Below are 23,431 nucleotides of genomic sequence, written 5' to 3' on the forward strand. Positions count from 1 at the left end.
TGAGGCCTCTAAACAACTGAGCAACCACACCCATTACAGAAAACTCTACTCTAACCCAACTTCAGATTACAGCAATATTGTGATAAGCACAATAGCGGAGCTCCTGTCCAGGGAACTAATCACGCAATCTGAATATCGCTTCATGATGCCCAAGAACAAAACAGCAGGCCGCTTTTATCTTCTTCCTAAAATACATAAAGTTCCGGTCGAAGAAATATTTACAGCAGAAATCCCAGGTCGGCCTATTGTGTCTAATAACAACACACCTACTGAGTCACTATCTAAATTCTTAAATCACCACCTGTCAAACATACCCACCACCCTCCCATCTTTCGTTCAAGACACGCCTCACTTGCTTCGAATTATTGACGGCATCAACGCTAAACAAATCCTTTCCGGCGCGCTATTCTAGTCACTTTGGATGTTTCTGCCCTTTACACCAACATTCCCATGAGTGAAGGAATTGAAGCCGTTTCTAGATCCCTCGCAATCAATCCCCAGGTGCACGCTCCTGAAGTTTACTTATCGCTCCTTAGGTTAGTTCTCACACTCAACTATTTCGAATTCGATTCTATACACTACCTGCAAATTTTCGGCACTAGCATGGGTACGCCATTCGCTCCCACGTATGCGAACATTTTCATGGGACAGCTTGAAGCAGACCTGCTGAAATCCTACCCTTTAAAACCCCACACCTATCTTCGTTACATTGACGACATATTTATAATATGGGAACACGGCACAAGCGCCTTAACCGACTTAATTAGCCATTTCAATCGCTTTCACCCGAGTATTAAATTTACTGCTCACCGCTCTCCTAGTCAAATCAACTTCCTGGACACGAAGGTCTACATAGAAAACGGAAAACTGAGAACGACACTTTACCGGAAGTTTACAGATAACCAGCAATATTTAGACTACAGCAGTCATCACCCGCGACATTGCAAGCAAGGAATTGTTGTCGGACAAGCGAAGCATATAAGAAGAATCTGCAGCGAAGACTACGATTATATCCACCACCTAAATGACCTTTAATCAACGCTAGCAGAAAGGAACTATCCCCAAGTTGCTCTCGATAGAGCTTATGATGGCCGCGTCAAGATTGGAGAGACAGTCAGAATTGGCGAAGAGACAGCCCACAGTAGAATCTGACAGACCGCCGGCCTTTATAACATAATATTCTAATGCACTCCCAAACATAAACAACATCCTAATACCACCCAATATTATCAAGTAACGAGCGTCTGCGAAAAGCATTCCCGGATGTACCCAGGGTTACCTATCGCCGAAACAAGAACTTTAAAGACATGTTAGTGCACGCAAAAGTCAGCCAACAGCATTCCCCCGTAATAAAAGCATGTTGTCGCCCTAGGTGCAAAACCTGCAGGCACCTTCAAAGTGACATTAAAATTAAAAGCACCGCAAATAGGTATACACATGAAGTCAAATCTAGCTTCACTTGTACAAGTTTGGATGTGATTTATATGCTTGAATGTTTCTTCTGTAAGAAACAATATATCGGTGAAACAGGACAATCAGTAAACGCCAGATTAAACGGACATCGCGCGAACACAGCTAAAAAGCTTCCCAAAGCCGTCGCCGAGCATTTCAACCAACCAGGTCATAACTTTGATGAACTTAAACTCTACATCTTACAGTCAAATTTCCGTTCTGAACGAGAAAGAAAATACAGAGAATCATACCTTATTCATAAGTTCAAGACATTGCAACCAATAGGCATAAACGTTTCAAAGGGAGCTTTAGAATGTATTCGCTATGCTAAACTTCAAGCTATAGGCAACAACGCTTAGTTTGATTTCTTGGCATACCCCCCCCCCCCCACCCCCCCCCCCCCCCGCTTTTTTTTCCTTTCCTTTCCTTTCCTTTTTCGTCAGCCGGCGTGTCAGACGCCTTTGACACGGCAGCTGACACACCGGGGTGGGTGGGTGGGTGGGAGGGGGGGGGGCGCTGGCTTTGACCTTGTACACAGTGTTCCTTTACTCTCAATTCGACACGCTAACACATTTTTCCTTGTTTCCGCATCCTCCCGCCTCACACTCTCTCCCCTTTAGAAGAACCCCACCTATATATACTGTGGCGAGGAAAGCATATGGTCGCCTTGAAGAAGACAAGTCCACTTGTCGAAACGTCTACTCCAGCATTCACCTTGTTCACGTTTTGCTCATCATGTTCTGAATAGTATTTGCTACTTGAATCCTTCAGCTAAGTTTATGTAAAATTCCCATTGATTATAACTAAGCAATAAAAGTATTTTAAAATCAAAGATGTCATCAACTTACAATGTTAATTACTCCACACAAACCTTCCTGCAGTTCAAATGGCTAACAGTGAATAGGGTGATTCAAACAGTAGTTCTAAGCTGTGATAATTACCGCAGAAGTCTTGCTATGCCAGTTGGAAAACTTCCAGAGAAGACTCTACAATTTCACGAATAGAACTGCCAAAGTACTGTGAGAAACATCAGGGAGATATTCTATAGAAAAGTCAGAAGTTCCATTCTTGAGAAAGGCTTTTTCTTTAGACACCATAGAGCTCTGATCTATCTCTTTGGCTTTCCTTAATAATGGCATTTGTTGTCCAGGATTGCTAGTTAAAATCCATTATGTATTCTTTGACATTGTACTTGATTTTTTTTTATTTGCATGTTCTCAATGCTCTTGTATGCAATTGCTCTTTCCTTTGAAATTCTGTGTAGTGTTGGGCTAGTCATAACTGGCATTAAGTTTAATGAGTGACTGAGGTATTTATTAGCTGGGCTGTGGTCTGCCATGTTCACCTTGTTATTGTATCTCTTCAAAGCAATGTTTTAGGAGTACATCCAAACCTAATGAGCGTTTTAACAAATGGTAAGCATGTCTCTTCAGTATGTGCAACTATAGTGAAAGGCTGTGGTCAAGTATCCATAGAAAAGAAGACAGTGCAAGTCATCTCTCTATTGTTTCTTGTGTTAATCTTAGATCTTTCCATACCAAAGTGAAAAGTTTACCAATTGCTAGAGCTTTCCAGGCACACGGCTTTTAGTTTCCTGGAAGCAGGAAAATTAGAATGTTGAAAAAACTAATAAATAAGGTACAACTCCTGGTGACGACTATACTTTTCTTCGGTAGAAAACAGTTCAAGCAGTCCATTGTCCTGCAGCAGCCAGCCCTGAAGGAACCCTCATTTTACAGGTACTGCTTATTTGCTGTAGTGAACCACAGTGGGACTATTGAGACAGGCCACTACACTGCTTATGTGCGGCAACACCGGGACCACTGGTTTAAGTGTGATGACCACCTAATCACGCGGGCCAGCTTGCAGGATGTCCTAGACTCGGAAGGGTGTGTATGCTTATCTTTAACCTCTGTCTCTGTCACTGCCTTTTTATGGTTGTGGAACAACTTATTTTGGTAAATTAATCTATAAAGGTGAATTTAAGAGTGAACCTTAGACCAAAAAATCTTGTTAATTTTTATTATTCAAGTTATGATGCTAAAAGGTTGTGCATATAGTGTAGTTTTGTGTGCTAAATTTAAACTAAATTTATATTTAAGTCAGTGACTTCTGCATGATTAAAGGAAACCAATAAGATTAACCTTATTGCTGTGTCTACCTGTCTACCGTATAACAAATTTCAAGACTTCAGATTTGGCTTATATGAGAGTGTTTTATGGAAGCACCACTTTTAAAGGCCCTTGAATCATCAGCTATTTTTTTTTTCATTATTATTGCACACTGACTGCACATTTGCACTGTGTGTCACATTCACCTCGCGACAGCTCTGCAGTGTGCTGCCTAGTGCTCAGACTGTGAATGCATCGACGTGCCGTGGCCAAGCAATGCTGCTCTAGACTGTCAGACTAATCACTTGAGCTGTACAAGAAGCGTTCCACCTCCGAGTGATGTCTCCCAGTGATGTCTTCTTGAGGGTGTGACCATGTGCGATCCTCAGCCTTCAAGCTCTGGTTCTGCACGCACAAAGAGCGCGGGCCAGGCAAGGCCTGGGCTTTCTGGAATTCGCACTCATACGAAAACAGTTGGCTTCCATTAATTCAACCATGGCGGGACCAACAAAAAGGCAGAAAGAATGTCCACTGCGCATTCAGAAAAACCCACACCCACAGATTCAATCTGCAGTATCTGCCTGATTCTAACATGTCCCCAAATTGAATGTGCACCCACTTTTTGTATATTCAAAGTAGAAAGCTAACGTAGAGATTGCATTTGGGCTCCTAAACCAAATAGAAATTTAACACACTCCTAATTTTTTGTTAAAAAAACATAGCACATCTCCGACGAAACCAGCTAACTTTGCCTTCACAATATGGAAATGTATTTACTTAATGTCCATTGTCATCACTGTCAGAGAGCAGTTTATCGCTGTTCTCCTCTATACAGTCCATAGTGTGTTTTACTTACTGCATTTATCAAATGACTCCACAACAATTGCAAACGGGATAGTGACCCCCACCTAGAGTTCGACAGTTAGTCTTGTGACGCATGCAATTCTCCGGAAAGCCAAGAACATGCAAGACGACTTCTTGCCACTAGCCTAACGCATAAAATAATGCTTTGACTGTGGTTTCTTAATCAGACTGAAAGCGGCACGTCATCATCATGCTATGCGACGCAAGCACTTGTTCTGTCATAATTAATGTTTGCCATTTTGTGATGGCAGTGGCAATGATCCTGGCTAGGTTGGTTCTGATGGGAATCTTTTGCAAACGCCGCGAACATGGTTTTGGTTTTGTATCTGCTTGTGCCGGGTGCAAGCAATATTCGAATGAGTTTTCTTGGAAAAAAAGGTGCACATTTGAAACGGGTAAATATCGTAATAATTCATTGTGAGCTACCGCTTTTGCTTCAAAACCTTCCTGGGGCAGGCCAAGAATGGGAATTTTCGGCAGAAGATTCCCATTCAGATGACATGTTTGACGCATTTACGGTACCCTAAGCACCTGAAAGACAGGCATCCCCAGCGGAGTTGCCACTGAGATCACCATTGGGGTCAGGTTTATACATGCTGGCTAGCCAAGTTCGAATTATCCATCAACGGCCGATTTCAGGATCTAAATAAACATTTGGGCCCATATGAATGTATGGGTGGGCGGGCCGGCTGTGATATTCAATCGGGATTGAATGAACAAAAAGTGTTTAAAAAAAATTAACTGGAGTCGACTTAATGGAAGTCTACTGCACATTGATCACTGGATGGCCTTCTCTTGTTCATTTCCAATTCTGTTTTGCTGTGTGACCTAAAGAATGGCGACAGTTGTAGCCTGTGCAGGCTTTTCAGAACCTCTGACAAGGACGAACTTAATGGTGACATCCCTACCTTGAGACGAGGTTCCTTGCAGAAATTTTGTGCTACTGTAAAAAAGTAAATTGGTAGTGGACGAAGTTGCATCTCTGCATCTGCTAGAAGTGTTTTAAAAGGGGAACCCTGCTCTTTGGAGCCAGGAATTGGCCCGTGTATTTTTTTACATGCCTTTGCTCGAGGCTGGTGTACAGAATTTATTTTTGCTTGATTGGACACCTGCATCATCCTTGGTTGATTTGACCTTTACCACAGTGCGCCATATATAGTTTAGTAAATAGTAAAAAGAAACTGAATTTCCTTAATTTCTAAAACTTTATTTATTCCACAATAAAAGTGAAGGTGTATCTTAAATTAGTACATTGAAATACATCTATTCAACAAATTTTATCAAAATCTACCCAGAAGTAAAATATACTTTTTGAAGAGTGGAGTTCCCCTTTTAAGTTACAAATTCAGTTGCTCACAGATTTGTGAAATAAATTAATATCTTTCTTGCTAGCTTTGACTGTTCAACTTTTTGGAAACCATTTTACTTGTGCTGCTTTTTGTTCTCTTGATTTTTCAGCTATTTGCTGTTCTACCACAAGCAGATCCTGGAATACGAGTGAGAAGAGGCCTGCTTTACTGTTGTCCATTCCTTGTCATCAGTGAGAAGAGTGAACTGCCCCAGTTTGGAACTACTTGTGTGCATTTACGTGCATCTGCGCATATGTGTGTGCTTGTGTAGGGACATACTTTCCCAAGCTCTTGATTCTCATCACAGTTTCACTGTGGGTTGTGTCTTCTGTTCCTGGCAAACATAGTGTGCAGGTGCCTGCAAACGTGTCTGCACCACCAGTATTTTCTTGAGTGAAGTGTGGAGAGTCTGACTTAGGTTTTCCAATTACTGTACAACACTCCTTTCACCAATCATCATTACTGTCCTCTGAGCTTGGCAGCACTGTGCCACTTCACTTGCTCAATAAATTATTGCTTCCTCACATGCTGCTGCTCTATGCTTGCATTGGTGAAGTACTGTATTGCCAAGGCACAGACAGCTGGTCTAAGAATCTGTGCACCTCTTGATCCTTTTGATCAGGAGCCCAAAGCCATCAGGTGCTAAGTACTGTGCCAAGTATTCAGGGCAAGCTCATATTAACAGGGTTTGTCCACTTCCTTGAAATCCTTGAAAGCTGTTGAATGTGGAAAAAAAATTTTCGAGGGTCCTTGCAATTTCTTGAAAACTGGGGTTGGGGGCAACAGTTGAACATTCAAAGTAGCAGGCTCACATAGGGGCCACCCTAGATATTTTCTTTTGAGTGTGTGGCTAAACAATTGCAATGTGTTGTGTCCACAGCCACCAGCGACAGACTTGCTTAGATCACTGCTGCCATCGTAGGGCTAAGCATGCCGTGCCATCATTCTGTTGTTTTGCTTGTTGGTTCACCTCAAAAGCATCATATTTTTAGAGCTGTGGGCTCTAGAAATGCCTTGCAGAAAGCAAGTTGCAGCCATGTGGTTCTAACACAGTGAGTATCTTTGGCTGAAATCAGACACTACCAGCAATCATGCCAGAAGGTAATTTGCGTAATTACAATAGAAAGTCAATTTGGAACAGTGACCTTAAAGGGGTGCTGAACCACGTTTTATTGAACTCGAGGAATGCATTTGATGATAAAACAGGCTATTTCAGAAACACTTTGCAGCAAAAAGTACCAAAAGCACTTCAGTACATTCAGTAGTGGAGCCATTGGCAATCAAAGATCGCCTGTGATTCCCTTTGCAGTGCTCCACTCCTTGTTAAATGCCTTGTGCTGCGGAGGATCTGCCTACTGAGCGTCACCCTGGCACACAGTTCAAATTTAATTTTGGATGTTCACATAGATGCCACTACTACCGATTTTGGCGCCGACGACTCGGAGGCTATCTCTTTGCTGTTCTACAGTGTACTAAAGAGCTATTGCGGCTTGCTACTTCCGGAAGTAGCAACTGGAAAAGAGTGATGAGAAAAAGTTGCAGTTTCGCCCTAAAGGCGAATCGTCGATGGCAATAGCAAATTAGTAGACAGCTATACGAAGTAAGGATAGTAAAGTTTTTATTGGCCATAACTCCTAAGCATTCGCTTAGTAACTAAATTAAGAAGCATGATGTCGCATGCACAGGCAAAAATCACTTCAATGCAGACACTTGCTGTCAAAATGGTGTTGTAAGGAAAGGCGGCAGCAGTAGCGAGCGAATTTATCTTCGTGCTGCCTCTCACTTCAATGGGAGCTAAGTGGCAAGAACACTGCGCACACGAAGCTATGAGCCCTTGGCACACCTAGACTCTGTACTCATCACAGATTGCTTTCAAGATGGAGCCCGCGCGACCGCACTCAGCCGCCTATACGCAGTCGCTGCCGGAGTAGAGATTGATATACATAAAGTTCTACTCCGGTGGCCCATATTTACAAATTGAATACCTGAGTATGTGCAACAAGGTATGCACCATTTGGTATATGTTCATATATACTTGGTCAATCCCTAGAATGGGTGCGTGCCACAGAAAAAAAAAAAAACTAAGCTGAGCAAAGAGTGACTTCCATCAGTCAGGAGAATGCGGAGGAGGAAATCTGGAGAGAAAAAGATATATTAACAAGATTTAGCGATATTACCAAATTCTATCGAAATTGGAGGCGAGTATTACCACCGCTCACACTAAACTGAACAGAGCTGAGTCTGTTACTTGGAGGCGACTACAAACAGAAACTTATACGAGTCCCGTGCAACTAAAAACTTTCTACCCCGATATATACGAGAGCGATATGTGCAAGCTATGCAATTCTGTTAGAGCCACCCTTCAACACATGTTGTGGGGATGTGAAATATACCAAAGTAAAATGGCAGTCTCCCCAGAAAATCTACGGGCGCGGTGGTCGGCCGTGCTGCTCAGCTCAGAACTCCAAGACCAAATTTGGGCCGTCCAGCGAGCCAAGGAAGCCGCACGGGAGCAGCAGCTCCCAGTGGCCATCTAGGTGGCCCCAGGCCTGGGCCTTCCAATCGCCGGATTCCAAATAAAGTTATCACATCATATTTCTTCGTTACTTGACTGAATCGATCCCATGTCGTATGGGTTCCTCAAGCACAGTAGCCCAACGCTTAAGCATACTGTGCCACGAATGTGCGCAGCGGCACTGCTACAAGTAGCAGCGTGCCTGGAAGTGCGCGAGAGGAGCCCGGCTGCAGTACACATCTCAAACACGAGTGCCGCTACACTGCGTTGAAGGGCTCCTCACCAGGCCACGTAGCAAGTTTCGGTCATACGGATGGATGGATGGATGGATGGATGATTGTGGCTCAACCCTTTGTATCGGGCGGCGGCGGCGCGCGCCACCTAGCCTTTAGTGGTTCTATATGCATGCATACCTATGTATTTACTCCTTTACTTTTGCGTTGATATTGTCCACCAATCAGATAGCCTCCGTTTAGTTATCTCTACCTGTTCAAAGTCTATTCTACTTTCACTGTCTTTAAAACCCAAGGCTTTGAATAGTTCCCCGTTAGATTCAACTGCAGGGTGAAGTTGTTTACAAGCAAGTATCAGGCGTTCCGCCGTTTCCTCCTCCTCTCTACACGCCTCGCACACCAAATCTATCTCCTGGTATCTGGCTCGGTACGTTTTAGTCCTCAGTACACCTGTCCTGGCTTCGAACAACAATGAGCTTCCCTTAGAGTTATCGTAAATATTTTCTTTGGCTATTTCTTGCTTAAACGTCCTGTATGTCTCCAATGCCGATTTGGTTTGCATCTCTGTACTCCACATACCCCTCTCTGCCTCCTTAACCTTTTTCTTGACAGATGATTCCTTACTTGTTCCCCCGCTACTGCCCAAGTATTTGCTTGTCAATTTTCTAGTTCGCTTCCTCCACCTCGTGTCAACATTCCTCGTGTATAAGTAACTGAAAACCTTCCTAGCCCACCGAATTTCCCCCATTTTTCTCAATCGCTCCTCAAATGCTATCTTGCTACTAGCCTCTCTGCCCTCGAAAGAAGACCATCCCAGATCCCCCTGCACTCCAAGATTTGGTGTCTTGCCATGTGCTCCCAGAGCGAGCCTACCCACACCACGTTGCCTAATTTCCAACTGTTGCCGGGTCTCTGTTCTAATACATAGAACTGCATTGGCAAAAGTCAGGCCTGGTACCATTACCCCCTTCCATATCCCTCGTACTACCTCGTACCTATTGTAGTTCCACAGTGCCCTACTCTTCATAATCGCCGCACTTCTGTTACCTTTAGTCATTAGATATTTTTCGTACTCTGTCAGATACTCAATGCCATTATTTATCCACACCCCAAGGTACTTGTATTTATCGACTTTCTCCAGCGTGGCCTCCTGTATCTTATGCTCGCCGCAACTGTTATCATTAAAAATCATGACTGCTGATTTTTCTTTGCTAAACTTCAAGCCTAACCTGTCTCCTTCTGTACCACATATGTCCATTAATTCCTGCAGATCTTCTGCATTGTCAGCCATTAATACAATATCATCCGCGTACATCAGTCCTGGTAATGACTGTTCAATCAATTTTCCTTGCTTGAGAAATGATAGGTTGAAGCCGAGTCCGCTGGAAGCTGCTACGCGCCCTCTAGGGGGCGTTCTGCCGCAAGAATATTTCGAATTCGACCTTCAATAGCCGAGATAGAAATATTTCAGTGGCGCGAACCCATGATTTCAGTAGGCGAGGGCCAATTGCCTAGGAGATGCTCCTTTCCACTTGCCCCAAGCTATTCCAAGCCTTCCCTGCGTTCTCCCACACCGGAGCTCAAGGATCGCGTGACGCATACGTCACGGGCCCCGCCTTCATTTCCCCCCCCCCCCCTCGCTTTTCTGCTACGCGGCTCGCTTCCCTGGCGGCGTCGTGCACGAGCTGTTGACTCTAGTTGCGATTGTCCCACTTCGCGCAGCGCACGATTATGCGCACTGTTCACGAGAATACCTGACTAGCGGTATAATTGTAAGCGCTACGCGAATACTGAGGCAGACACAAGAGCATGATCGCACGTTGGATCACGGTAGAAAATGACATACTTTTGTTGTCTGTGCGCGCGACTGCGCGACGTGGGAACAAGCTGACAAAACGGAAGTACTATCGTGAGCAATATACGAGCAGGAACACAGGAGCACGTGTCAGATAGCCTCGAACCCCGCAATGCATGGGTGATACCAAGGAGGTTAAAGGAATTAAGAGGAAGCTTTAGCTCGAGTGCTCCTATCTAAATACATGTAAAAGGAGAATTCGTTTTTCTCGGCAACCACTGCACCAAATTTGACGAGGTTTGTTGCATTTAAAAGACAAAATTAAAATCTAGTGACCGTTGGTTTCGAATTTTTGAGTTAGGTCGTCAATTTTTTATTAAAAATTGGCAAAAATCGTAAATTTTCAAAAAACGAAACTATCAAGTTTACAACTCTGTAACTCAACCACTAAAGATGATAATACAATTCTGTGGATTGTATCTAATAGTACATCTAAAGCGGACAAAATTGATATGTTACACATGAATATAAAAAAATTTAATCATAGGGAAATACAACTTTTGCAAAACCGTTGTAACCAACGTAACAAATTCACTTAAGATGTAAAATGACATATTGAATTTGTCCGCTTTGAATGGTCTAATGGATGCCGTTTGCAGAACCGCGATATCAGTTCTTAATGCAGAGCTATGAATTTGTAAATTTCGTGCTTCTATTTTTTTCAAACGGTCAAATATCTGAAAATCGTTTTAAGAAAATTTAAGTCCTAAATCGAAATTCCGCTTCCAACAGTCACTAGAATTTAACTTTCTCTTTCGAATGCAACAAATTTCATCAAAATTGGTCCAGGGGTTATTTCATAAAAACGTTTTTGCGTTTTACATGTATTTGAATAGGCCGCGTCGGAGTTGGGCCCGAGCTAAAGCTTCCTCTTAAAGTTAAAGGAAAGAATTACGTGGCGGTAGCCTTTGGAAACAAAGTGTAAAGGAAGACGCTGTTCTGATATAACTGTTGGCACTCCTACCATGCGTATACGAAGTGCGGAACTTCGCATCGCCAACGCACATTGATAAAACAAGCCCTGACCACACGTACGCTTGCGGACGCGCGCAAGCTCGCGTTCACGCGCCCACGCATGCGCAGACGGTGCGGCATGGCTCGTACGCGTCGAAACGCGGCGTGATCTCGGGGAACAGCTCCGCTCTGTTATATCGAGCGCTTCGGTTGACTCGCGTCGGCGCGCCTAGCTACACAGCTACGGCGCGAAACGTTCACCTCTCGGTGAAGCAGATTTATATCATGCAAGAAAGTGGTGGTTCTTTCCTTTTTTCGCTGCTCTAACAGCTATAAAAATATTACAACTACGTTAATATAAATCGAAGCATTTTGAAACACTGTCGATAACAAAGTACGAAGCGGTGCCTACCAAGGCGTCTGTGAGTGAGCGCGCACTGTCGCGCGTCTTTGTGGGTGCAAACCGCCATTACTCGCGAGGCGCGGCAGGCGCTAGGCGCGCGGACGCGAGCTTACGCGCGTCCGCAAGCGTACGTGTGGTCTCGGCTTGATGTTGCGGTTACTGATCGATAACTTTGTGCACCGAAGCGTTACACCGAAGCGTGAAATGCGCATGACTGAAAAAAAAATTCTCGCTGTAAGTTACTGTACACGTAACCGTCTTATCGACTATCGGCGGCCAGTGAAACGCCGTAAGCTGCCGTTAACGCAGGCGCGGTGGGAGTACCAACAGTTAGCGGAAGAGCGTCCCCCTTTCTCCTCTGTTTTCGACAGCACCATGCATCCGCGTATCGCTCTAACTCGGTTTCGAGGCTATTTGCCACGCGTCCGCGTGTTCCCGCTCATATTGCTCACGATAGTACATCTCTCTTAATTGCGGTGCAAAGTAAAACAAGGACACGCAGGCATTCGGTTTGTGTGTTTTATTATTTCTCTAAACTTCAATTACACAAATAACAGATGTTGTCATGAGTAATTATCGAAGTCACGTGTCACTACGAGCGACGTCACAGCAGTGCGATATACGTAGGCGCACTTGCGCGACTCTCCAGCTGGGTGCGCGGTGCCCGCGAGGAGAAAGGTAAACGGCGTTAGGTTTGAAATTTCGGGTCTTTCTTCCGCGGCGCGTAGCGACGTAATATATTTAGCAGACACGGTCGTTAGCGCGCATCGTACGCACGGCGCTTGTTAGCTCAAAATGGCCACGCCTGGTGAGCTTTAGGCCAGCCCCAACTCCGACGCCATCTATTCAAATACATATCAAACGCAGAAATGCTTTTCTGAGATAACCCCTGGGCCGATCTTGATGAAATTTGGTGCACTTGAGAGAAAAAGCTAAATTCTGGTGATTGTTGGTGAAGGAATTTGGATTTATGGCCTTGATTTTTTTTTACATAGATTGCCCTAAATTGGTAAGTTCGAAAAAAAGTAAGAGCACAAAGTTTACGAATTCGTAACTCGTTCTGCATGTTTCAAATGCAGATTTACAAATAGATGTTGCAGTTTTGTAAACAGCATCCGTGAGAACATCCAAATCGTACAAATTTGATACATTGATTTATGTTTCATGAATTGGTTCCAATGTTTACGAAGGTTTTGCAGAAGTACACTACTAGTCACATATAACAGTGGTTTACTTGAGAGCCATGTATAATCCATCAAAATTGCCCGCTTTAGATGTATTATTAGGCGCATTTTTACAGAACTGCGATATCATTTTCCATTACTGAGAGTTAACTTCATAGTTTCGTTTTCTGAAAAATTGCGATTTTCAGCTACCTTTATCAAAAAGATTTATCACATGACTGCTTTTCTTCTTTCCCTTCAGTGTGTCTGTTGCAGTGGCTTCCAGTGAGTATATATATGCTTACCAGCTGCAATAAATAAACTGTTGAAAATTAGCGCTCGTCCCGTGTTACTGCTTCGTCCTTGTGTCGTTCTTGCGCTATGCATCCCAGTTTACGGTATATCGAAAAATGACGAATTAAATGAAAGATCCGGTTCCAACAGTCAATGGATTATAACTTTTTCTTTTAAATGCAACAAACCTTATCAAATTTGTTGCCGTACGTAGTTGCCGAGAACACCGATTCCTCCTTTTCCATGTATGCGTACATGACACCCTAGCTGTAGCTTCGCTGGGGTACGTGTTTCTAATATGTGAGGACTTTTGCAAGAGCCTTGTAAACAAATTAAAACTTTATGTAAGATATAAATTGATATCATTTATCCGCTTTGGATGCTCAAACGGATTCAATTTATAGAACTGCGATATTTGTTCTTGATGCAGAGCTACGGACTTGTATACTTCGTACTTCTATTATTTTTTTTCGAACCCATCAATTTTTGAAAATTCATTTAAAGGTATTCTAGCCATAAATGAAACATCTGCTTCTCACAGCCACTATAATTAAACTTTATCTCTGAAATGCGGCAAATTTTATTAAAATCGGTGCAGTGCACGTGGTTGCCTTATAAAAGCGTTTTTACGTGTATTGGAATAGGCGGCATCGGAGTTGGATCCAAGCTAAAGCTTCCTCTTAATGTTAATTGCATTAACGTCAACATTCATAGTGAGATGATTTCTGCCGGGATTTTTAGCATAAGCATAAAATTCATTCAAGCAAACGCTGATGCTCCCAGTGAAAAAACAAGTAATTGTCTGAAAAAGTGTTCATGTTGTGTAGCCAGGGGGTGGCATACGGGGTTTCTCGGAAGGACTTTTCGGTGCGTGCGGATTAAGCGAAAAGTTGAATTAACCGAGTAAAATTAACGGGGCTTGACTGTAGTTCCGAAATGGCGAACATTTGAGCGCCCAAGCAAGTGTGTGTGTGTGTGTGTATATATATATATATATATATATATATATATATATATATATATATATATATATATATATACATATATATATATATATATATATATATATATATAAATGGGGGGGAACCTGCAGGCCGCTTACTAACGCAAAAATTTGGGGGAGAGGGGGGACACGTGCCCGGTGTGCCCTCCTATTTGCCACTGCCAATTAGCACCAGCATGACTTCAGCGTGAGACGTCTTGATATGCGCTTTTTTCCTGCAATGCCTCATTTCCATACATGTGACTGTTCTGTAACGACAAATATTTGTTAAATACAATCCGCAATATAGAGTGCCATAGCACGTCAAACATTGCCCAACGTTTGCGTAGCCCTTCTTTTCTTACGCCTGCCTTCTTGCCACTTGGCCTTTGGCCACAAAATCGTTGACATGCAAACATCATTAATTCCATTGCTTAATTCGTGGTTCGTTTTGCGAAGTTTCGTCGACATTTAAAGTGGACGTTCGGAGCGCACGTCTGGAGCAGCCTGATCCGCTGTAAAAACGTGGAGCCCACCTTGGCCGAGCGCGGTACCCGGTACGTGTGTGCCGCGGTTTGAAGGTGCGTCGTCTACTGCCGCCACAGTTATAATGCGCCATCTTCCCACTCGCATACCGGGACACGGGCCAAGACTCCTTGCGGCCCTTGACAAGACCCGCCGCCGTATGAGTTTTGTTTGTTTGTTTGTTTGTCGCTATTCGGTCTCGTCAGTCTGACGTATGGACTCCGCGGTGCCAATTCGGGCGGTGCGAGGTCAGGCCTGTCCCACATGAGACCTGGGGTCGCGTCTGCCGAGCCGCGCTCTCAGACACGCCTGGGCTTTGCGTATGCATCTTGGGACGGGACTTACGAGCCGCCCGCATGACTATAGTGTTATACGTATACGTACCGAGGAGCTGATGCGCTCGAGGTGAGACCCTTTTGCTTATTTCTGAAGATTAAAGCTGTTTGCAACGTAGGTCGCAATCATATATAGCGCACGTGGTTATCCATATCGAAGGCTGCGCGTTGCTTTTGGATATAGATTTCATAGAAATTGTGGCAAGTATAACGCAAGGAACGACGACAGACGTGACAATAGACAGAACACGAGCGATCTGTCTTTCTCGTTTCCGTTTTTCTTGCACTGTTCCAACGCCTTCTAGCTAAGATCTCACCTGTATATATGTCCGACGTCGCACCCTTTTGTAGATTTGGTAGCCGGCCCGTCTCCATGGGTACAAGCACTACAACATAATTCGTTGCCGCTGTGCGTTTTTTATATCGCTTGTTTCAGTGACGATAAACTGACAAGATTTGTTTGGTGTTTGTTTCGCCAATACCCTTTCTTACGAGCACTTATATGCCTGCGCGAGATCGAGAAAAATATCAAAACTAGAGCTGTATATATAATCCTAATTTGGGAGTGAAAACATTGTTCTGCGGGCACCAATAAAATTATTTAATGTTTTCGTTTAATTATTCTTTCCGTATAGTTACACCCCGCTGTAGCGGAATGGTCACAGTGTTGCGCGGTGGTGAGCTCGAGGCCACCAGTTCCATACCGACCGCGGTGGCTGCATTGAATGCAAAGCACTCGTGTAACGTGCGTTGCACGTGCGCTGGTTGTACGTCAAAGAACCCCGGATGGTCAAATTTAATCCGGAGATTGCCATTACACGGCGTGTACCATCGTGATCACTGATTTAATTGGCCCGTAAAACCCCAGAACTTAAGTTTTTACGTACATTTTCTTTTCTTGCCGAGGTACAGCTTTCTTAAATGTATACGAGCCTTATTGATATAACTTTGTATCCTCCAAAAGCAAGCAGATCATTATTTTCCATTTTCGTTGGGGGCTCCATCGCGTGCGCGCGCGCGCGCGCGTGGGAGAAATATGGGAAGGGAAGATCGGCATGAGCACCCTCTCAAAACCACATGAATAGTTCTCCTTACGTGACATCCACGTTTCGATGCTGTGAAATCAGCAGCTGAACAACCTCTACCTATACTTTGTGCTTCAACTCGTGTGTGCAGCATACGTACCGGTTGTCGGAGGACGAGCTAGTGCATGTGCGAATTACGTCAAATGCGCCTTTGTCATGAACGGAACTCCAGTGCAAAATTCGCACAAAATCAGAAATGTGCAGCTATATGTCATGATTTGGAGATCAATTGTAAAAGGATAATGGTTTCGTATCACTTCCTGACCTGTTTTATTACCGCTAGCAAGCCGTTCTTTAATTTTCCCTCTTTCCGATGATGTAAAGGGAGTAGGCGTACTGTGCTGCAGCAAAACGTTCGGATAAAGTAAATGCTTTGTCGAATGCCAAATGTTTAGTGAATGAACCACAAGTTTAGTCGTGAGGGCCATTTGTATGAACGTTTTACATGATATATCAAAGTTTTGCGCAGGCATAACAACATAAATATTTTGCTTGCGTTGTTGAATGCCGGCTGACGTTGCTCTAGCATATGTAGAGATGCACGACGGGTCATCGGCCATCATCCATCAACTGGAAAATTTTTCTACTGTCGCGAAACAGACTTCACACATGTCGAAAGTGAGAAGCGTGACGTAATCGTCGCGTAGTGCTTTCATCCGGCCAGAATATTGATGTCCGACGCCCAAAACTATCAGAAAAGGGATAGGCTGAAATGACACCGACGCAGTTGCTCGGGAACAAACTTTTTCGCTTTCCGTTGACTCGCATCGCACTGCTGAACTTTTGGTAACCTTGGCGTAACAAATGTCGAATAAATTTGGGGAGCGTTGTGAACACGCCGACGACGACGATGACTCGGATATGTCAGGTGAGAAAAGCAGCATTTATTTTGAGATTTATCACGGCCACTGTAATGCGCTCTTCCTTTCACACCTGTTGTTTGGTTTCGCACTGCCAACGGGCTGACATGCAAAGTATCTCCGCAGAACGTGCAGCAATTGAAAATTGCTTTGACCTTTCCATGCGCGCGAATTTCCGCCGTGAGCACACCATGACATGCGCTTTTTAATCTGCGAGAAATGTTTTCATGATGTAGCGTTGCTAGTTTTAAGAATAAGGAAATCATAGCATTAATTGGTGCAAAAGCACGAAAGCTCTGACAACTTTAAATACGTCACCAAAGAAAAACGCAACTTGCACGTAACGTCATGGATTCTGTATTCGAGGCTGTATTAAAAAAAAGAAATTCTGTAGATAAGTTGTAGCTAGCAGTTCTGGTACAGGATCGAGGTGGGGTCAGCGTTGTGGTTAAGTACGTCAGTGCGAACTATTTGTATGAAAGGGAGCACCCGAATTTGCACTCTACTCGAAATATAATATGTGTTCCAGTGGATCACATGTTCCGCGGGAAAGGTGCTATTATACGAATACTAGTTCACATCTAAACGTCATGATTAACTGCTGCTATTACCTGTCATATTGCTCACAGGTGCACTCGAATACTGCAACGTAGGCATCGTGTTTCATATGCTAATAATGAAGAGAACCTTGGTCATGCCATCATCATGTTCAGCATCTGTGTGATGAAAAAGCCTCATGGCAAACTTTTTTCCTGCATATACTAGGAATTTATCTGTATACGTCATTCCACCGTGCAAGCTTGCAAGACCTTTCATGAGCATAACTGCAGTACAGAAAAAAATTGTACCATATTCTGCTAGAACTCTTGGTTGGTGTGGCAGTATGTATATAAATTTGTTTTGTTCCCCCTGGGCAGATCCTATCAGCGTCTGACATGTGTAGCCAGAAGGGATAAACAAAAGTAAGGAATCCCAAGAAGCACAAAAGTAATTGTAATAATTTTTATTGCAATCTGAAGGGAAGTTGTATTGCAATAATAAAGCTGGAGACCCATACTAGAAATATTTTCCCATGTAACAGTCTGTTACCATTGATTATTGCTTATGCCTTATTCTTGTGCATGCTAGTGCAAAAGTAAAATTACCATCTTGTTTCATGTGTGATGTACTCATTGGCTATTAGCTGGTCACTTTTTGTTCTTTTTTGTTTTTTGTTTGGTTCATTAACACATGCATTAATATATTAATTATTTTTAGTTTGCACAATCTTTTGTTTTCTTTCAAATACAAAGCATGAACAAAACCCCAAAGTTAAATTGTGTTGTATTAATATACTTTAGCACCTCTGACAAAGGCATTAAGTATCTGTGGTGGCACATGTGCTTTGCTCCAGATAGGAGCTCTTATTGAAATACATGAGAACGGAGAAATTGTCTTGTTTGGCATCCATAAAACCAACTTTGAAGGTGTTTGTTGCTTTTAAAATAGAGGTGGGCAAATATCAAAATTTTTGAATATGAATCAAACACGAATACAGTGAACTCCCACTTGAGTGAACTTCAAGGGACCGAAGGAAATAGTTCACTTAACTGAAAGTTCACTAAACTGAATATTCACTAGACCAACATAAGGCATGGCATACAGAGTCAAAAGTTTGAAGTACGATTCATGGAGCAAAAGACATGGCATCCATAGTGTTAGAAATGTGTGAAATGGAATTTGTACATATCAACAAGTACAAGGTTCATAACAGTTATAATGCTGCCTTTCTCACTTAGAAAAAAATCTGTAATCTTCTTCTGCACTTGTACTTTAAAGCACAGGAAGTAACAAAACTGTCCAAAGAGTCAATGTTTTTGTATACTTCTTCTGGAACAGCTTGCTGTTGCGACACAAAGTCTCTCAACTTTCCAATGCACCCTACAACCTCAGCTAGAGTTATAGGGCTTGAAACTGGCTCGGCAGTTGCCTCTTCTTCGTCGCACTCTTCTTCTTCAGGATGAACACTGGAAACAATCTCCAGATCCGTCGGTCCAGCACAGGTAATCAGTGCACTCTCACACTGTGCATAGACTTCAAACAAAGTATGGCTATCGACCTCCAGCTGATGACAAAAATAAGCCTTGGTCCTCTGAGCAAGTTCGTTCAACTGAAATATTGACTGTTCCGAAATTCGTTTAAGTGAAACATTTTTGCATAGAATCTATAAGAAAACTGCCGGGGATTTTTAAAAAGTTCGTTATTCTGAAATATTCGATAAACCGACATTCGTACAACTGAGAGTTTACTGTAGTAAGTATCGAATTAAATATCGAATAGTTGAAACAAGGCCCATATATTTATAGCAGGAACATTTATTTTGGTATAATGGTGTACAATGCTTGTACAGACTAGTGAAAAAGAGGCAGCCAGCTGTCACGGACTATTAGGATCAGTTTTAAACACAAGGTCATTAATATTCAATAAAAGGCCTCCATGAATAAACCTGTTTACAGCCTGGTTGCACACAAGATTTCCAAGAATGAATGGCTGCTGTATGACTATCTTTCCAAAAATGCTAAATAAATGGTTGTTGGAAAATAAAAAGATGTTACGTTCTGGAAAAAGTCACAAGCCATTCCACTATGTGAAGGTGGATAAACAGCACAACTGTTTAGTGCACAACACAGAGGTGACAATGTTGAACAAAGGTATGAACACATTTATTGCCCTGATCAGTGGTGATTGTGATCATTGGTATGCATACACATTCTCGTATCACCTCTGTTATTAAATCCGTAAACATTTCGAGAAATTTGTCCGTCACATAAAACAACGAATGGCCTGTAACTCCTTAAGCAATGGCTCACACCCATGTAAGCAAGCAAGCAAGCAAGCAAAACACACACACACACGCACGCATGCACATGAGAATCTGCTGATCTTGAAAGTGCTGCCTGTTGATAATTAATCTACAGAAAATGCATATCCAAGGGATGAGACATATAAGCCTTTGTATATAATGAAGCGGTTTTGTCTCTAATTCGGGAGCTGAGTTTTTGCATATGCAGATCTGTTGACAGACATGAAAAATCCATGGACATGAAAAATCCATGGAACCCTAGCCATAAACAGCTTTGCTGTAAAAGAAAAAAAAGAGAGCTGATGAAGAAGTTCTGTACTGTAGACATATGTATAATGGCCCATTCCAAGGAAAACATCACTGGTTGTAGCATAAAAGATAAAAGTGCTACATGAGTAGGCGGCAAGAAACACTAAATTATAGACTACAAGCAGAACTCAGATTGTCATGCAGACTTCCGCAGCTACACCAAAAACAAAGCTTGCATTACCCATTTTTTTCTGCATTGCTTCGAAAGCTTTTGTCGCTGGTTCAGTTTGCACAATTTGTGATACTTGGCATAGCAGATTGAACACAGTAACCCGACTTCAACTGTCGGTTCTGGCAAAATATTTTGTTAGTTTTGATATATGAAAATACTGAACACAAATACGGATAGTTGGTGCGAAACATTCGATTCATATAGAAAACTTGAATATTTGCCCACTCCTAACTTTAAAAAAGTTGAATAGTTGGTGTGTAATAATCAATTCATAGTAAAAATTTGGAATATTTGCCCACTCCTAATTTAAAAGATAAGGTGCAGTCTACCAGCTGTTGTGACAATCTTGTCCCAAAAATTGTCGAAGACAGCAGAATAAAATAAACTGCAGCTTGCTTTTACAGACAATAAAAACAATATTGCAATGCTTTATTTTATTTGCATGTATTATGCACCAAAAGCGGACAAGATTGATGTAATAAGTGCTAGTCGAAATTGTACCAATGATTTCTGAATAGTACATTTGTGAAATTCACCTGTGTAGCATAACTGGCTCGGTGGTTGTCTAATCGGTGCCATCTAACGCATCACATGTATTTCAATATAAAAATTGGAGTTCAGTGTGAGGTGAAGCTTCCTCTTATAGAGGGCTTCTGAACCATATCTGGCATTTTGAACATATTTAGGTAAGAACATGTGCCACGTACAGAACGCCATGGCAATCACTTTTTGCAAACATGGCAGTCTTACACGCCAGGGGGAAGCCACGAATTCAAGAGACAGTCTCGTGCTCCTCTCTGGGCTTTTCCAGTCCTTCTTTGCACGTAGTTATGGCAGCAAGGCCACGTGTGTGTGATGTCACTAGGGTCCGTCTGTCCATTGGTCGACTGGTGAGAGATGAGAGTGCCATTGTGATGAGAGCCAGCTGTCTCTTCTGGGAAGGGAAAGGGCTTCCCCTTGTGTGCCACTGATCCTTCCGTGAAGCTTCCATTTAGTTGGCACCGCACAGAAGGCAATGAGAGGCCGACAATGGAGGATACTTGCTTCTGGTACTCTATTCTGGTTGGCTGATGTCACCTGAAGCTTTTGCTGCATTGCACTGATTGCCCGGCTAGGGTGAGACAGTGCCTGTGGTACGGGTAGCGAAGGTGGCTGCTTAGTTGTTCATCAAACACCTGTAACTTTGCCATTATGGCATCATTTCAGAAAATTATAGTGGTGTGCGGATAGTTTAAACTTTTGAATAACGAATTGAATAGTGTCCTATTTGATTCGCTCTTTGAATCGAATAGTCACTATTCGCAAATGTGAATATTTTTGAATACTTCTTGAATGCTTGAAATTGCCTATTAAACATAAAATCGGAGCAAAAATAGCAGTAAACTTCCACCTTCGCGGGCATAGTATAGACATAAAACATGAGAACTTGTGCAGTACAGGAGGCTACATCGCTTATTTAGCTGGACTTGCAGGCTATACAGCAATCATTCACACTTACTGATGCATCCTGTGCCTGGGAAGAAACTACTTGTCTGCTGCTCCATTTGTGCTTTTAATAAACAGCACTTCATAATATAGTATGCAATGACAGAAACTTGCTAACATTAAGAATACAAGGATGTGAACATCATTTCATATTAATTGTGATATCATCATCATCAGCAGCATATTTTATGTCCACTGCAGGACGAAGGCCTCTCCCTGTGATCTCCAATTACCCCTGTCCTGCGCGAACCAATTCCAACTAGCGCCCGCGAATTTGCAGAATTTCATCACTCCACCTAGTCTTCTGTGGTCCATGATTGCGTTTCCCTTCTCTTGGTACCCATTCTGTAACCCTAATGGTCCAATGGTTATCTAACCGGCGCGTTACATGACCTGCCCACCTCCATTTTTTTCTCTTGATGTCAATTAGAATATCGTCTATATCCATTTGCTCTCTGATCCAAACCGCTCTCTTTCTGTCTCTCAACGTTATGCCTAGCAATCTTTGTTCCATTGCTCTTTGCGTGGTCCTTAACTTGTTCTCAAGCCTCTTTGCCAGCCTCCAAATTTCTGCCCCACATGTCAGCGCCGCTAAAATGCACTGATTGTACATCTTCCTTTTCAATGACGAGGGTAAGCTTCCAGTTGGGAGCTGACAATGTCTGCCGTATGCACTCCAACCCATTTTTATCCTTCTGTACATTTCCTTCTCATTGTCAGGGTTCCCTGTGATTAATTGACCTAGGTAAACATACATACTCCTTCACCGACTCTAGAGGCTGACTGGTGATTTTGAACTCATGTTCCCTTGCCCGGCTGTTCATCATTATCTTTGTCTTCTGCATATTAATCTTCCAACCCCACCCTTACACACTGTCTCTTAAGGTCCTCAGTCATTTGTTGAAATTTGTTTGCATTGTTGCTGTATAGAACAATGTCATCGGCAAACCGAAGGTTGCTGAGATATTTGCCATTGATGCTCCCTCCTAATCCTTCCCAGAAGAAGTATTCAATAGCTTGAGTACTTCTTCCAAGCACGCAGTGAATAGCATTGGTGATTGTCTCCTTGTCTGGCCCCTACCTTTATATATAGCTTCCTGCTTTTCTTGTGTAGAATTAAAGTAGCTGTGGAATCTTTGCAGATGTATTCCAAGATATTTACGTAAGTGTTCTGTACTCTTTGATTATGTAATGCCTCTATGACTGCTGGTATATCTACTGAATCAAATGCCTTTTCGTAATCTATGAAACACATATAGAGAGGCTTATTGTACTCTGTGGATTTCTCTATAACCTGATTAATGACATGGATGTGATCCATTGTAGAGTATCCCTTCCTGAAGCCAGCCTGTTCCCTTGGTTGACTAAAGTCCAGTGTTGCCATTATTATATTGGAGGATATTTTGGTAAATATCTTATATGATACTGGGAGTAGCTAATGGGCCTATAATTCTAATGTCTCCCTTTTTTGTAGATTAGTATAATATTTGCATTCTTCCAGTTTTATGGGACCCTTGCAGTTGATGGACAATTTGTATAAAGAGCCGCCACTTTTCTAAGCATTATGTCTCCTCCATCTTTGATTAAATCGACTGTTATTCCATCTTCTCCTATCGCTCTTCCTCGTTTCATTTCTTGCAAGG

At 42.7% G+C, this 23,431-nt stretch overlaps 2 protein-coding genes across 3 annotated transcripts in view; both read left to right on the forward strand.

The window, feature by feature from the left end:
* The window catches only part of not (ubiquitin carboxyl-terminal hydrolase nonstop), a 25,912-nt gene extending 19,612 nt beyond the window's left edge, over window positions 1-6,300 (forward strand). The window contains exons 12-13 of the mRNA XM_075701037.1: window positions 3,192-3,341; window positions 5,886-6,300. Coding sequence (XP_075557152.1) covers window positions 3,192-3,341; window positions 5,886-5,928 — 193 coding nt within the window. The 3' untranslated portion in view covers window positions 5,929-6,300. The remainder of the gene's footprint in view (window positions 1-3,191; window positions 3,342-5,885) is intronic.
* An 8,672-nt stretch (window positions 6,301-14,972) lies between these two features.
* LOC142589574 (transmembrane channel-like protein 7) overlaps window positions 14,973-23,431 on the forward strand; it is a 93,478-nt gene continuing 85,019 nt past the window's right edge. Inside the window, exon 1 of one of the 2 annotated variants that reach the window (XM_075701045.1) lies at window positions 14,973-15,105. Coding sequence is in view for 1 of the 2 variants with exons in the window: in XM_075701043.1 (XP_075557158.1) it covers window positions 16,925-16,988 (64 nt within the window). In the remaining variant the exon portion in view is untranslated. Of the gene's footprint in view, window positions 15,106-16,661; window positions 16,989-23,431 lie in introns of those variants that run through there. The other variant, XM_075701043.1, reaches the window with a different exon arrangement.

Source organism: Dermacentor variabilis, chromosome 8, assembly GCF_050947875.1.
Source record: "Dermacentor variabilis isolate Ectoservices chromosome 8, ASM5094787v1, whole genome shotgun sequence".
Lineage (NCBI taxonomy): Eukaryota > Metazoa > Arthropoda > Arachnida > Ixodida > Ixodidae > Dermacentor > Dermacentor variabilis.